At 35.6% G+C, this 14,830-nt stretch overlaps 1 protein-coding gene across 1 annotated transcript in view; it reads left to right on the top strand.

Moving 5' to 3' along the window:
• LRP1B (LDL receptor related protein 1B) overlaps positions 1 to 14,830 on the top strand; it is a 572,531-nt gene that overhangs the window by 307,538 nt on the left and 250,163 nt on the right. Inside the window, exons 20-23 of the mRNA XM_026088976.1 lie at positions 1,206 to 1,373; positions 4,118 to 4,300; positions 10,354 to 10,554; positions 14,168 to 14,413. Of these exons, the coding sequence (XP_025944761.1) occupies positions 1,206 to 1,373; positions 4,118 to 4,300; positions 10,354 to 10,554; positions 14,168 to 14,413 (798 nt within the window). The remainder of the gene's footprint in view (positions 1 to 1,205; positions 1,374 to 4,117; positions 4,301 to 10,353; positions 10,555 to 14,167; positions 14,414 to 14,830) is intronic.

The raw sequence follows: 14,830 nt of genomic DNA, 5'->3' as shown, positions 1-14,830 counted from the left end.
TACTCATTCTTTTCTTCTGAGACTGATATTATCAGTTTGGCTTGTAACGGGTCAGAGAATAAATATAATAGTTTTAAATTACTGACCTAATTTTGAGAATTGCAAAATTGAGGCTGCATATGAGGAATGATGCGGTGGATATGGAAATAGTTGCAAATGGTATATTCTGTAGAATGAAGTATGATGTAATGCTTGATTATAAAAAAAAAAAAAGATTACTTATGAAAGTATTTCCTACTTTTAGAAAACAAAACCATTCCAGGGACAATACATAGTGTTTTCATTGTTTGTGGGCAAGTTCCACTTAAACAGCATCCCTCCATATGGAAGGTGGAGAAGACCTTACAGTGTAGATACTTCTTTTGTCCTAAGGAGTGCATATTTGAATGACAGCTGTTCATATTAATGTTTTCCCAGAGCTTGTGATGTGGGAGAAATGTCATGCCAGTTCTAATAATACTGAGTTGGTTCTACATCCACTACAGCATTCAATATTACTATAATTTTATGACAATGACAGGAATTTACAGCTGTAAACGGAGAGATTCCCCAAATTATCACAGTATGCTTGCTGAAAGCAAGGCGACTCCTTAGTGTTTATCTAACATACTTATCTTCTCCATTCCTTGGCAATCATAATCAAATTATGGGAATCACCTTAAGATTGTTGTAATGACTACAATGTTAAAGTAATGAGAAACTACATTCCACTCTTATTTGTGTGCGCTGTCTCTCTCCAACTTATACTGTTTGCAAGTGCATAGAAGCAACTCTTGTAATACTACTGCAAAGACATTCTGACATCAGGTTTTCATTTTGGGTTATATGAAGCTTGAATCACTGGGACTAAAACAAAGCTACTGTATTTGGGAGCCTGTGTAGTCACAGATGACTGAAGAAGAGAAAAAAATCCAGAGCCTTCTAGTGCTTACCGGTATCTGTGATAGAATAAGGGGTTAGGCTACCCAAAATGACAGAGCTGCTATTGACAGACAGTGCTATTGTTAAGATAGGGTTAAGAAATTGCTTATATTACAAAGTTACTCTAATCCAGTGGGGAATAAAAAAAACCCATGCTATTCCATTTCCTGCACATTATTTTTCTGTAGTCTTTTCAGCAATACCTTGTTTGTCCTGAGATATTTTATTCAGTCTTTTTGTCTTTTAAACCTTTAAAAAAATATTTATATAAATAATATTCACAGATGACGACTGTGGCGATGGGAGTGACGAATTAGGCTGTATTCACTCATGTTCTGCCAATCAGTTCAGATGTTATAGTGGCAGATGTATCCCAGGTCACTGGGCATGTGATGGTGACAACGACTGTGGAGATTACAGTGATGAAACCAAAACAAACTGCACCAAGGAAGGTTAGCTATTTTTCCTACATTTTAGTACTTTATTATGAATACATTCTTCAGTGAGTGGAAAAGAGAAAACTCTTTTAATCTTGGTAAAAGTTGGAATGGAAAATACATAAAGCTCAGTGCATCCCTTTTAAAATGCACATCCCTCAGAGCATCCCTAAGTCTTCCATCAGTGTATAAAGAAGGGAACTAGGTTCCAGAAACCTCAGAGGACACATTTAGAGACAGATATACAGGCTGGATATTGTGTTTCTTTCTATTTCAGATAGCCATGAAGCGTGTTAGTCCCTAACTACAAATTACAGTGTACAGTTGTATAGGGCTGGTAGTATTCATAATTGATTTAAATAACTGTCCAGTCGTCTTACTTACAAATCATATTTCAGTTATATTTTTAATAGACCCGTTGGAACCCACCTAGGATAACTTAAGCATTTTTCTTCTTTCCCTTGGCACAGATAGTCTCCAAACTTCCTTTTATCATTTAACTGTTCAAAGTTGCCAGTCTTTCTCTCCCCCTCTAAACCTGTTCAGCCAACTGAGAAATTTGCCCATGTAGTCTCCTCTGCCTTTTATTCTCTATGGAAATCTGCCTTTTATTTGGACACAGAAGTATTACACAGAGTAATTGGTAGAGAAGGTGATTATAGTGGAAGTAGGAATAGAACAGAGTGGTGGCTGGGAAGAGGCAGTTTACATTGCTGCATTTTATGATTTAAGAGGAAGGTTGCTTTCAGGACCTTGTTGGAACAGGGTACTGGAAGGAATTTGGTTAATACATTTTACAACAAGCTTTGAAAATTTCAGATGTAATATGACAATACAGAAGCATACCATAGAAGAATGATGTATTTGAAACCAAAATGGATATTATACTGAGATAAATTCCATAGTTTTACTTTACTGAAATATGCTGAACGTGATTTTTGTCCTTTTAATAGAGGTACATGCTACTTGGATAAAGAGCCAGCAAGCAACATTCCTTAAGTTACTGCTTTTTTTTTTTTCCCAGTATTTTTACACAGTAACCCTCTCGTATACATGTGATTAAAAAAAATTTTTTTGATAGTGTAACTGAAACATTAAACATGAAGATTAAACTGAAACATGCTTTAACAAAATAAAGTCCCATTCAAATGCCATACCTTCTATTTATTTGGGTGGGGAAAGAAGAGGAGGGTAGTTGTGGCAAAGGATAAAGAATAAGCAGAAAAGAATGAGGGAATATTTTTCCCTCGTAGTTTTCTCATAGTGATTTTTCGCGTAACAAAGTAATTGTACTCAATTTTATCGACCTTATTCCATGAATTGGCATTCTAAATCTTATCTGCAGACCTCATACAAACAGACGAATCGGCAGAATGCTGTGCATGAGTAGTGCAAAAGTCTTAGTTTTTATGTTTACAAAATTTACTATTACTTATCTGCATAAAAAAAATTAGTCTGGAACACAACTGTTAACCTGCCCCCATGCACTGCCATCTCAGAGCTTTAAGTCCCACTCCACCTTTTTATATGATACCGTGTTATTCTGGGATTTGAGTCACAGTCTGTGAAACAGCATCATTTGCCACAGTCAGAGTTAGCTCATACATCTCTGGTGGCCTGTTCTGCTACATGATGTACACTTGTCCAGGAACAGTGTCTTTTCTTCACTTACGATTGAATGCAAGAATGCAAATCATTTAGGAAATAGCAAGGTGACTTTTAATAAAAAAACGGTTGTAGCCAGTACTAGAAACATTTATTCAAATAATGCTTTTTGGTACAAACAGTTGGACTGTACAACTTTATCATTGCTTTAAAATACATTTAACCATCATTCGTATGTTATGAATAGTAGACATAATGGTAATAGTTTATCTAGCAAACTGGGGGCAAGAGCAAAATTGAAAAGGACATCTTGAAAATAGATAAGATAATTAAATATATTATGAATAATTTAAATCACATAATTATTGTTCTTCAAAACATTGAAGACTGATTCTGTAGCTGCACTGAATTTATTTTTGTTGCTATGGAATTTGGGAAGGCTGCAGCTTGTCTGTCGTGCTGTGACAGCATGAGTCTGGCAGGTGTGGGAGGTCAGAACTCTTACATAATTTGGAGTAGAGGTATGACCGTTCTGATTTCTGCCAGAAAGAAGCATTCCTTGACACCTGTTATGTTTTATGAAGTAGGAGATGGAGTTTGATGGAAAAGTGGAGGAGGGAGAAGAAGGAGGGGAATGTATCTCAAGGCAGAGAGGAAGGGCTTTCACAGCACCAGAAAAATTTCATCAGCCTTGGTCTTCCTTACATCCCCAAATTCATCCTTGTCTGACAGCTATGTAAAAAATGTAGTATTTACCTTGAGCCAGTGGTGAAGGGGGAGTGACAGGAGTGAGCAGGTTAAGAGAGAGCTTGTCTGGAGCTTGTGTTGAAGTAATGAGTTAGGAAGGAATAGTGAATGTTGAGTGTTACACTTGGGGACTGTGGTTTTCTCTTTGGTCAGAACGGAGAAGGGATGAGAAGCTGGAGCAGGGGAGAACATGGAATATGAGTGGCCTAAGAACCGTTCTGTTGACCTAAAGATCCACTTGTGTCAGCATGTAGGGTCCACTTCCTACTTATTCTGTCTTTAACTTAGAATATTCACTATGCAAAGGTGAGGCTAGAGAAGTACATGTGTATGTCTGTGTCATTGTAGAGCTGAAAGAGAAAAAAATCGTGAGCAAATTCTTTGATGTAATTCTTATTTTTTCTAAGAAACTCCATCTCCTGGAAGATGCAATGGGAAGGAATTTCAGTGCAGTCCTGATGGCAACTGTGTTCCTGAGTTGTGGCGCTGTGATGGAGAAAAGGACTGTGAAGATGGTAGTGATGAAAAAGGCTGTAATGGAACTATACGGTTGTGTGATAAAAAAACAAAGTTCTCCTGCAAGAGTACAGGTACAGTATATATATACAGATTGTTTTGCCCTTGTTTTTATTCATTTTTTGTGTGTATGTGATTTTTGTCATAAGTCTACTATTTGAATACAGCTTTTAGTGTTTTAATATTACTGAGGTGATGTTACCAAGTGTGTTCTTATCAGGAAAAGAGTATTAATATACTTTGCCTGACCTGTTTGCTGGCTCATGATGCAAAATTGATGACTTTTCTTCTATTTTCCATCTAGGACACTAAAAGTAAGTTGATTGAAATGACATGAGGTAATTAGTTAGAAGACTTCATAGAATTCAAACTACAACATCGAAAAAAAACATTTTCTGAGAAAAATCAAATTTTTCTAAGTACACTTGATGAAAAAGATCTGAAAAGACTGTAATTTAACTAGTGTTTACATGAGGATATTTTGCAAAACAATGCTTAGATGGAACATTTTCTTAAGAGGGAGTCCAATGAAGGGACTCATTGTATGAGGTCATCATTGTATTAATCTTTTTGGAATTAGTTTCAAAGCTTAATGAAATACTTTGAGTAAAATATCTTTTAAAAGCAAATTTTAAATTGGTTTATAATAAAACTAGTAATTTTAGCTGCTATTAGTAATGTAAAGAAAAATATATTCTAAGGCCTGTGTAAGAGCTGAGCATGTTAAATGTTTCAGTCTAGTTATGTGAGCTCTATCCAAAAGTGTTTGTAAATGTGTACAGATACAGCAAGATACTTTATTCAGATCTACAATATGAGCAGAGTTAATTTTTAGTATGTGAACTACTTTAGGATGTCTTAGAAATATTTGGAGGCTTGCTGCTACTTGGGCTCTTAAAGTTATAGCAATCATAACATCTAAATAAATAAATATGAAATACAGAATTCTGGCTAAAGAAAGTAATTAAAACATTTCCTTTTTTTTTCTTACAATTTCCTTAAGGATATATAGAACAAGTAGTTGTTAAAGGAAACAGCTTCAATAAGTGAAAAGGGATTATTAAAGAAATAGGCAGCCTGACACAAGAAATACACTCTCATGATACTATCCTTTTCCAAGTGCTTCAATGGAGAAGAAGTCTCAGACTGTGCTTCCCCATTGTATACTTATATACCATATACACAGGGATGCACAAGGAGAGCAATATCTCACTGAGTTTACATTATGAAGGATGAAGCATGAATTCTTTGGCTGCCACATGTAAATGTGTAAACATTTAAACATGCAAGCAGCAAAACTTGCTTTCATCAAGGATCTGCTAAATTCAAGGGATATATAGCTTTGATTTAGGTGAAAATGCAGTCATGCTTGTTGATTGTGTGGAACGGTCACTTTTGGAATCAGCTCTTGACAATTACATCAATAACTTTTCTTCCTTTGTTTTCCTTCCCTCAGCTCTAAAATGAGCAAAATGTTTTTCTGAAGGAGGCATATTGGCAATGCATTGAAACAGAAAATTAAAAAAAACAACTTTTTAGTTAGTTTACCTTTCAATTTAATTCCAGATGAGTGATATGAAGCAAATGTCTTCTAATGGTGTTAGGAGAAATACTTTCTGTCATGATCCTCTCAGATTTCAGAGTAAATGTTATTTTCTATGTGGATTATTCTGAGGAAATAATGTCTAGCCTTCCACATTTTTGAAAATTGTTCAGTTTAAGAGAAGCTGGCTAATCATCCCCTTATATACTGCTTAGTGGTGGTATGTAAGAAGGAAATCTCTGATTTCCTGACACAAATTCCGGTATTTCTGCACAGGAACATGTGCATGGGGGAAGATGAAACAGCTAATGTGTTTTGGAGGAATGACAGTTGGGGAGAACGGCAAAAGTGAAATGTCTATGCCCAGTTTTTTGCATGCTTTTTTTTTATGGCTTCAAATAATAACTGCAGGATCTTCTATTACTGCACAGTTGTTTTTTGGTTCTAGTTAAATCCGTCGCAATGCCACAAGCATGAGTGTCGTGTTGCAATTATAGCATTTGTCAGCCTTTAGCCAGACATGGTTTTTCTACTTGGAGTAGTGGGGGCCTCAAAAAATCATGATATCCAGTTCCATTCCTGATATACTCTTAAGAATATACAGTAGAGGATATTCTGTAACTTAGAGTAGTAGGCCATACAGATGGACTTCTACCAATTTGCCTCTGATAGTTCAATATTTTTTACTAAGATGTTATCTGAATCTTTGCTGCAAGTTTAATTGATTTCTCTTCATCTTTTTACCAGTATAAAAATCTTTCATATGTTGAAAGAGTTCTGTCATACTTCTGCTTAGCCATGTTTTTATTGAAAAAAACAATACAAATACTTTTAATTTTTTTCTCATATATTATATCTTTTTAAAAACTTTTATCATTTTTGTTGGTCTCACTGGAACTGTCCAGTCTGCACAGTTTTTAAACTGTGGTATCCAAAGTCAGCCAAACTACTGCAGAGCGCTCCTGTCAACAGAGCTTGGAATGACATTTCTCATTTTTGCAAAAACATTACACAGTTGTTTGTTGTGATGTGATAAACAATAAACTGGAGTTTTGAGTAGCAAAGGGATATGAGGCACAGTAAATACCTGATTGAGCTTGCCTGCTGTCTGGCTGCTTCTGGCCATTTATTTTCTGCTTTTAAATTAGAGAGTCTTTTTCAGCTTACTATTTTAAATTCTGATTCTGTCCTCCAAAATGAATGCAGGTGTGTACCTCAGCTCAGTTTTATATACTCCTTAGCTCTTTCATTTTTGTTCCATCTTCCTAGTTTGCAGTTATAGTAGAACTGGACAGAGAGCAGAATCCGTGCAGTCTCACTTGAAATGTCATCTAATTACTCTAATGGTCATAATCAAGTATTTCTGTGAAGACAAATGCAAAGGATTCATAATACTTGAGTCTAGTAAGCAGTAGATCTAAACCATCCTATATATTTTTCATAATTACTGCTTTTTACACTTCCTCCAAGAAGCAGTTAATTTTTTATCTTACCATTTTTAATGCTATCCTGTGTGCTATCATGGTTTGCCTTTTTTTTTTTTTTAACATGTTAGTTATATATTTGGAGGAATATTTGGGCTAGAAAATATGGAGTGTAAGAAGAGAGGAAGTAAAGTCATGGGGTAATTGCCACCCTGAAACTGGAAGAGGAGGGCAACAGCGATAGTATTGTCCAGATATAGAGAGCAAGAGTTAAGGAGCAAGTGAGGTGTGAGGAATAGAGAGAAATTCGTACTGAGGAAAAGTGGGAAGGAAGGTTTTTAGAGAAAGATTCAGATGGGGAAGTTGATAGGACTAATCTACGGATTCTGGGAGGGCTGATGAGGAGGAGAAGGTTACTGTGGAAGGAGATTATGGTATGAGAGAAGTTCTTGAAGATAAGATTTACTAAGAACTCTGGTATGGGAAGCAGTGAGGAGTTCAAAGGTGAATGGAAGGATATTGGTCAGAAGTTGGGTTCATATCAGAAATGACAGTGTTCTTGAAACAAAATAGTTTAAGTTAGTATAAGACTCAAGTATGTTCTACAAAGCAAGCAAGATTATTGATTGACTACCAATGCAGGTAATCAGTAAATACAGCTGATTCATTTTGGTAGCTGTGTCAGATTAGAACATTCCTTCATTTTAGCAGAAATGACATTGGATCCATTCTATAGATTAGGAAGTCAACTTCAGGCAGTTAGAAGCAACTAAAAATGTGTATCAGCAAGGGGCAGTAAAATAAAAATACTGCAGTGAATTTGAAATAATTATTTCGAGAGAGTCATAATACTTCATTAAGTCCATCTCTTTTGAATTTTGGCAAAGATTAATTCCTTGTAAATAAATTCTACTTAAGAACATGTCATAGCTATCATAGTGGAAGATGGATCTTTTATTATTAAATGCATCTTCATTAAGATAAGAGAAAGGTAGTGAAACAGATTTGCTCTGTAAACACCTGCATGCATAAAAGATTAAAAAAGAGAACATGAGCTGGAGGGAACATCAATTTGCTTTGGGATCTGGCTAGTTTGATTGACATCAGTGTTTTCCAATAGCTTCCATTTTACTGCTGTGTTATGATAATATTTATTAAATCAATGTTCATTTTAAGGTGATAATGCCGATGGAAATTTTCTTGAAACACTTGTGGTTGCATGTAAGGGTAAACTGCATGTGTATTGCACATACAACTTAATTTCCCTGTGTCTGTACATTCATACCTTTTCAATGTAGCATATTTGGGATTTTGACCATTACACAAAATAATGAAAGTTTCCCATTCTAATTGACATTTCTCTCTAAGTTTTCCAGGTGATTTTGCACTGGTGAAATTATGTTTTGCTGTTTGCAACCATACTCACTGTAGTATGATCTGAAATTTCAATTTATACCTTTTCTTCACCAGCAATAAAAGTAGTCTGATACCTCACAGAATGCTTCAGAAACTTTTTTTGTCATTGTTCGTGTTTTGCTGTCTTTTAACCAGTTTTCATCCTATGAGGAGGATGGCATCTTTCTCATTAAAAGAAGACTAAAGTAATAATCCAAAAGCATTACACTAATCTTTGGCTAACCAGCAAGTGTTTTTTTTAAAGGAAATTGAAATCTGCTGCTGTATTACGGCAGACAGTAGAGTTACAGTTAGGGACAGTTGTTACATTGTGTGGACAGTTGTATAATACCTTCTTTGAAGTGGTTTTATATGAATCGCTGTCATGGAAGAGACAGAGTAAACAACAGCCTGTAGTGGATTTGGTACTGGCATGTATTTAAGAACCAACAAGATTCAAGCTTTTACCCTACTGGATTATTTCACGCATACGCTCGCTTTCTCCCCCACAAAGTCATATTCTCTTGGTCTTGACTTCCCACCTGGAAGATTGCTGCTAGTCGGGAAAAGTTGGGCAGAAAATCATGCTGGTTCATGCTGTGCAGCTGTCTTGCAGTTTCCAGTCTTGTGCTTAACCAGCCAGTCCTTGGGTGTCCTTGGCATTTTTCTCTATGGGGCCATCCATTTCCAGGATCTTTCCCATTCCAGCCCAGTTTTCTCCATCTTAATAGTCTATAGGCAGAAGCACAGTGCAAGATCCGTCTCCTAATTGTGGTTCTGCCTCATGTCTCTTTATTAATTGGAGGATTCAGTAAGTGTCACTTCTGCTTAGTCCAGGTGTTACCAAAATTTACAACCAACTATACTGCTTGTAGCTAGCAAGTAACAGGTTTGTGCTTTAGAGTTCAAAAATTCAGTTTGGACACACACACAAACACATGCATGTACACATACAATTACATGCACATGCTTGTGTGCACATACACACACATGGTTACAGATTTGTAAATGGTATCATTTGCAATCTGTTATTTTTCACCTACCACATCCTTAGCTTGAGTGATTCTACTTTCATACCTATATGTTTCTGGAAGACCATAACCCCTTTCTCAGTCAAGAGACTGTACTGCATCTCTGATAGTTGATGGTCCACAAAAAAGTGGAATTTATTCTTTTTTCCTACTGAGGAGTGAAGGAAACAATCTGAACCTTGGTTAGATAAAACTGAAATCTTTCATCTGCTATAGGTATTTCATATAAAAGATAATCATTTCTCTGACATGATCTGGGTATACTTCCTAGAAAGATTTTGTTCCCTAATCCCATGTTAATACAATGCCATATTTTGGAGCCTTACTCTTACAGAAGGCTATTGGAGTAGAAGATAAGAGGAGGAGAGAGGAAGAAAAGCAAAAGAAAAATAAATTTGAGAACTTTTTAGTATAATTCAGTATATTTAACTTAGAATATGAAGATGTATGCAGTTCTGTTCAACAAGGAAGTAAATAGGATAGATTTTGGTTGGAAAATTAGGCTGTCAACATTGATTTGGTTCATACTTCAGAGTATAAGCCTGAGCTGGTTTGTTTCTGTTCATCTAAGAGGAAAGTACTGTTAATACAAAAGCAGTTTAATACAAAAGGAGATTAAGTACTGTTAATACAAAAGCAGAATACAAATAGATTTCTGTGTAATGTTATTGAAGTTTTTTTCCAATGTTTGCTTCTGGTCTGATTTCTTGTGTTTATTGTCTCTTTTCTCCAAGGGAGATGCATTAGCAAAGCGTGGCTATGTGATGGCGATATTGATTGTGAGGATCAGTCTGATGAGGATAATTGCGAGGGCTATATGTGTGGACCACCAAAATACCCTTGTGCTAATGATACCTCCATCTGCCTACAGCCTGAGAAGCTTTGCAATGGGAGAAGAGATTGTCCTGATGGATCTGATGAAGGCGATCTTTGTGGTATTTCTCTTTTAGATACATTTTCCCAACTCTTCTCAATATTATCTGTCACAGTATTCCCTCTTGAAAGAAAAGTTCTCATGCTCATGTTACAGAAGTTTTCTTATGGTAGCTTGTGTAAGGATATGTTGTTTATTTTAGATCATCCTGTTTTTCTGCTTGAAGTATCAGTTTTCTTCAAATAAGGGAAAACATACTTCCTTATGACTCTTTCATTTCTTGACCCTTAAGATACTTCCTAAAGGTAAGCAGTCTGAAAGACTATGATATATATGAAAATGCTAAAGCTAAATTGTAGTTCTCTCAAACTGCAGAAGCTTGAGTTGATGGAATCCTGTCAAGTAGCTGTATAGGAGATCATGAAGAAATACAGTATTATGCTTGTTATACTTGTAAGTCATAGTCTTCTTCCTGAATCAGAACCGAACCTTTGCCTTATTTTGTTTTTAGCGCTTATATATGCATATGCCCACAGCATATAGTACTCATCTCATAGGTGTAAAAAAGGATGGTTCTGAAAAAGCATTATTTGTAACTTGATCTCCAAAATCTAGGTGACTTATATTACCTCTGAAATGATCAGTGGTTATTAGGTACAGTGATCTTTAATAAATCTTAATCTTCTCACACCAATGATCATAAATACTTGACTTGGCTTAACTAAAAGAGTGAAGATGCAAAATAGGTCACATATATGGATGAAGGCTCAGAAGATTAGGCATCGTCCTTGACTCTTGTCTAGATTGAAGAATTGTGTCTAGACTGGTCAGTGCAGCATATTTTTCTCTGATCTTTATAAATGCAGCCTTGCCCTTGGCTGGTCATCAAGAGTGCGACTGTAAATATCTTTTCCTTTGATGATATTCTCTTATTGCAGTGCTTTTGACCAATGATCTTTCTCACTGCATCATTTCACTGATTCCTCTTTCTTTATCACACAGGAATAAGCTAGTTGTTTATTTATTGATTGATTACTTTTTAATTTTTATTACTTACTGTTTGTTTTATTATTCTCTTATTTTTGTTTTCTGTTTTTTTGTTTTTTTTTCAAGATTCTTCTTAATACACCCTCTTAAGATAACAGGTACCCTGTTACTTTCTATTCATTTCACATTCACTGACAGAACATCAGTTCTTGTCTTCAGTTTCTACTGAATACCAGTCCCAGTTGTCATTTGTTAAATTTTCTAAAATATCTTCTTCCATGGTACACTCTAATCTGGAGAAGAAATCTCTGCTACCAACGTGTCCTTCTTACTGTGGAGAAACCCTCTTCAATGCACCCTTCTGGTACTATGCTTCCATCCCCTCCATTTACCTCAACCACCAAAAAATTCTAAACCAAAACAAAGAATCCTCCCCTCCCCCACCCCCCACCAACATAAAAACCCAGCCAAACCCACATACAAGAAATGAAAAGAAAGAAAGAAAGAAAGAAAGAGAAAGAAAGAAAGAGAAAGAAAGAAAGAAAAAGAAAGAAAGAAAGAAAGAAAGAAAAGACAGGGGTAAGGTATTTTGTGTATTAGTTCTATGTGAGAGATGATGAGAAGGAGCTAGCATGTATCCTTGATAGAAAATGTGTTAAAAGGTTTTCATGGCATATGATATATAATGTAGGCTATCCCATTGAGTGAGAAGGTAAAAAATATATATATTATAAAGGTAACACAAGTGTAACAGTTATTCTAATTAAATTGTTATAAAATATATATAAAGATAAAATGAGTAGATTTAGAAGAAGTTAAGATACTGTAGTAGTAGTATCATGTAAGAGTGATGGTCTAGAGATAAAAAGTAAAACGTGATTTGTAGGAAAAACTTAGGTAATTTTGTATTTTTTTTTAATTACATCAACAAAAAAACCTCTCCCCACTGATTTTGCTTCTTTTAAGATGTTATATGCCTTATAGCGTTCTGTTACAAAGCATTTCCAGAGGTTTAGAAGCAATTACGCCCTCTGACATCCGTTTGCTAGGAGACCCTGCGTAGGGCTGTGCTGTGTCACCTGAATCCGTTAGCATACAAGGCAGAGTTTGCTGGCTGGGCAAAAGTTGCTGCAGGGTAGAGTGAAGAGGTCTGTTTACTGCTTTGCACTGTCCTGCTGTGTTGCTTTGCAGACTTTGTTGTCACACGGGATCTTAAATTCACTGTTCCCCTTGAATATGTTTATTTTGTAGCCTTAAATCCTCCAAGCGCTACATGTGAATCCTCTGCTGTCACCAGTTCTGTCATTAGTACGCCATTTACACTGCAGGTGAAAGAGAATATAGCATAAAGTCATTGATTTTATTTCTACACTATTTCCATATTTGGACAATTATCTTCCAAATAGAAGTAGCCCATTATGATGCCTATATCCTGTTGGGCACCATATAGAGCCAAACTTAGCTGTTAACAGTTGTTGCAACTTTTAGAAGGTTTAGAAGACAACAGAAATTTTGGTAATTGTTAATTATTTAACATTAAAACATACTTAAACATGATCTGAAGGGGAAATACATAATAGTATGGGATGTTGGGCAACACCTTTGCATGTTAGATATTTTCAGGAGCTTGCTCTTTTTTTGTTGTCACAAAAAGGCTTGGAAGTCTGAACAAAGGACCATTAAAAGAAAAGCTTTTTATTAGTTTTTTTAAAGCAGGAGGGAAGAAATTCTTCTGTAGAAAACTTGTGGTATATACATTTTATCACAACTGAGCAAGGCCTTCAGAAGCTTGTGAGAATCAAACAAAATTACTAAAAGACACAAGTAGATTAAAATTTAGAAATGAAGTCTAATTTCCAGTACAACGATGGACCAGTTCGGTACCCCAAGTTATTCTCTTGATATCAATGGTAGTATTAGATAAATGATAGTGATTCTATGCTTTTTTGCTTTAGAGCTCACAGAATTTCCCACAGACCACTGTACATAATTATCATGCTTTTCATTCAAATGCTTCAAAGGTTTTACAAATCACTTTCAAACCTCTCAACAGAGCTTTGCAAATTATCAGTTACCTGCAGAATATAATACAAGAACACTAACACAGAGAATGCAGTAGTAGTATTCTCTAATATTTGTCCACACCTTTTTGGAAAAGAAGGTAAATGAAATCCTGATTTTCATTCTTTATATGTACATGTTTCTTCGACAAGTTACTCAGGATGTAGATGAATAGGAGTAACAGTTGGAGCCTCCTTGAACCCATCAGCTCAAGTGGTTGGAGACAGGGGAAGTATCTGGGAAAGTGTGTTTGTTGCTTTCTCTGGCCTCAGTTTTTGTTCCCTGAAGATGGGATGTTGGGCTCTTTTGTCTTTGGCCTGGCTCTGTATGGCCACTTTTTGCTTCTTAAATGAATTAAATAATATGCCTGGAACGCCTGTCAAAGTGTGTACTTATTATACATCTGCCATGCTGAAATCTTGAAAAGTTACAGTAAAGCTACCATGCTGAGTAGTTACAAATTAGATAATTTTAAAAATAAATACAAAAACACTGTTAAGCGGATGTAAAATTTGTCTGACTCTTACAGGCTTTTCATGTGTTTCAGTTAACCTGATGGCTTTAAGAAGTATGCAATGTAACTGACAGCGTTTGCAGCTCCTAATGCTTTTTTCATGTTATTTCAGATGAATGTTCACTTAACAATGGTGGATGTAGCCATCAATGTTCTGTGGTTCCTGGAGGAAGAATTGTGTGCTCATGCCCTACAGGATTCAGTCTTAGTACAGACAACAAAACTTGTGAAGTTATGGATTACTGTACCAAACACCTTAAGTGCAGTCAAGTATGTGAACAGCATAAAAATACTGTCAAGTGCTCCTGTTATGAAGGCTGGAAGCTCAGTAAGGATGGAGAAAATTGCATTAGTACTGGTAAGTGGAGTTTCAGTTTATTTTCAATATTCCAGACATTAATAGCTGTTATGTCCACTTAGGGGAATACTCCCCTCCTTTTTGTTTTTTATTTTAATGAAGGAATACAAGTTTAGATTATGAAAATGTAGGGCCGGTAGGAATCCRAAGAACTCGCTTAAAATAATCCCTATCCTTGGTGCAGGATGAAGGTCTAATGCAGTATTAGTTCTTTGTTTATAAGACTTCCTAAACAACATTAATACCAAATAGTTTCTAACTAAGTTTTGTTTGAAGTTCTAAACAGTTTTTCGTGTGTATTTTGTATTTAGGGGATATATATATAGGATGTATATTTTGAAGAAATTTATCAATCCATGGCATCAATGACATTGATGAGTTATGTGGAAATATAAGATCGATCTTCTAACATGCAAT

The sequence above is a fragment of the Apteryx rowi genome, unplaced genomic scaffold, assembly GCF_003343035.1.
Source record: "Apteryx rowi isolate R43461 unplaced genomic scaffold, aptRow1 scaffold_8, whole genome shotgun sequence".
Taxonomy (NCBI): Eukaryota; Metazoa; Chordata; class Aves; order Apterygiformes; family Apterygidae; genus Apteryx; species Apteryx rowi.
The sequence above is the reverse complement of the archived record's forward strand: the minus strand, read 5'-3'. Positions and strand labels throughout refer to the sequence as shown.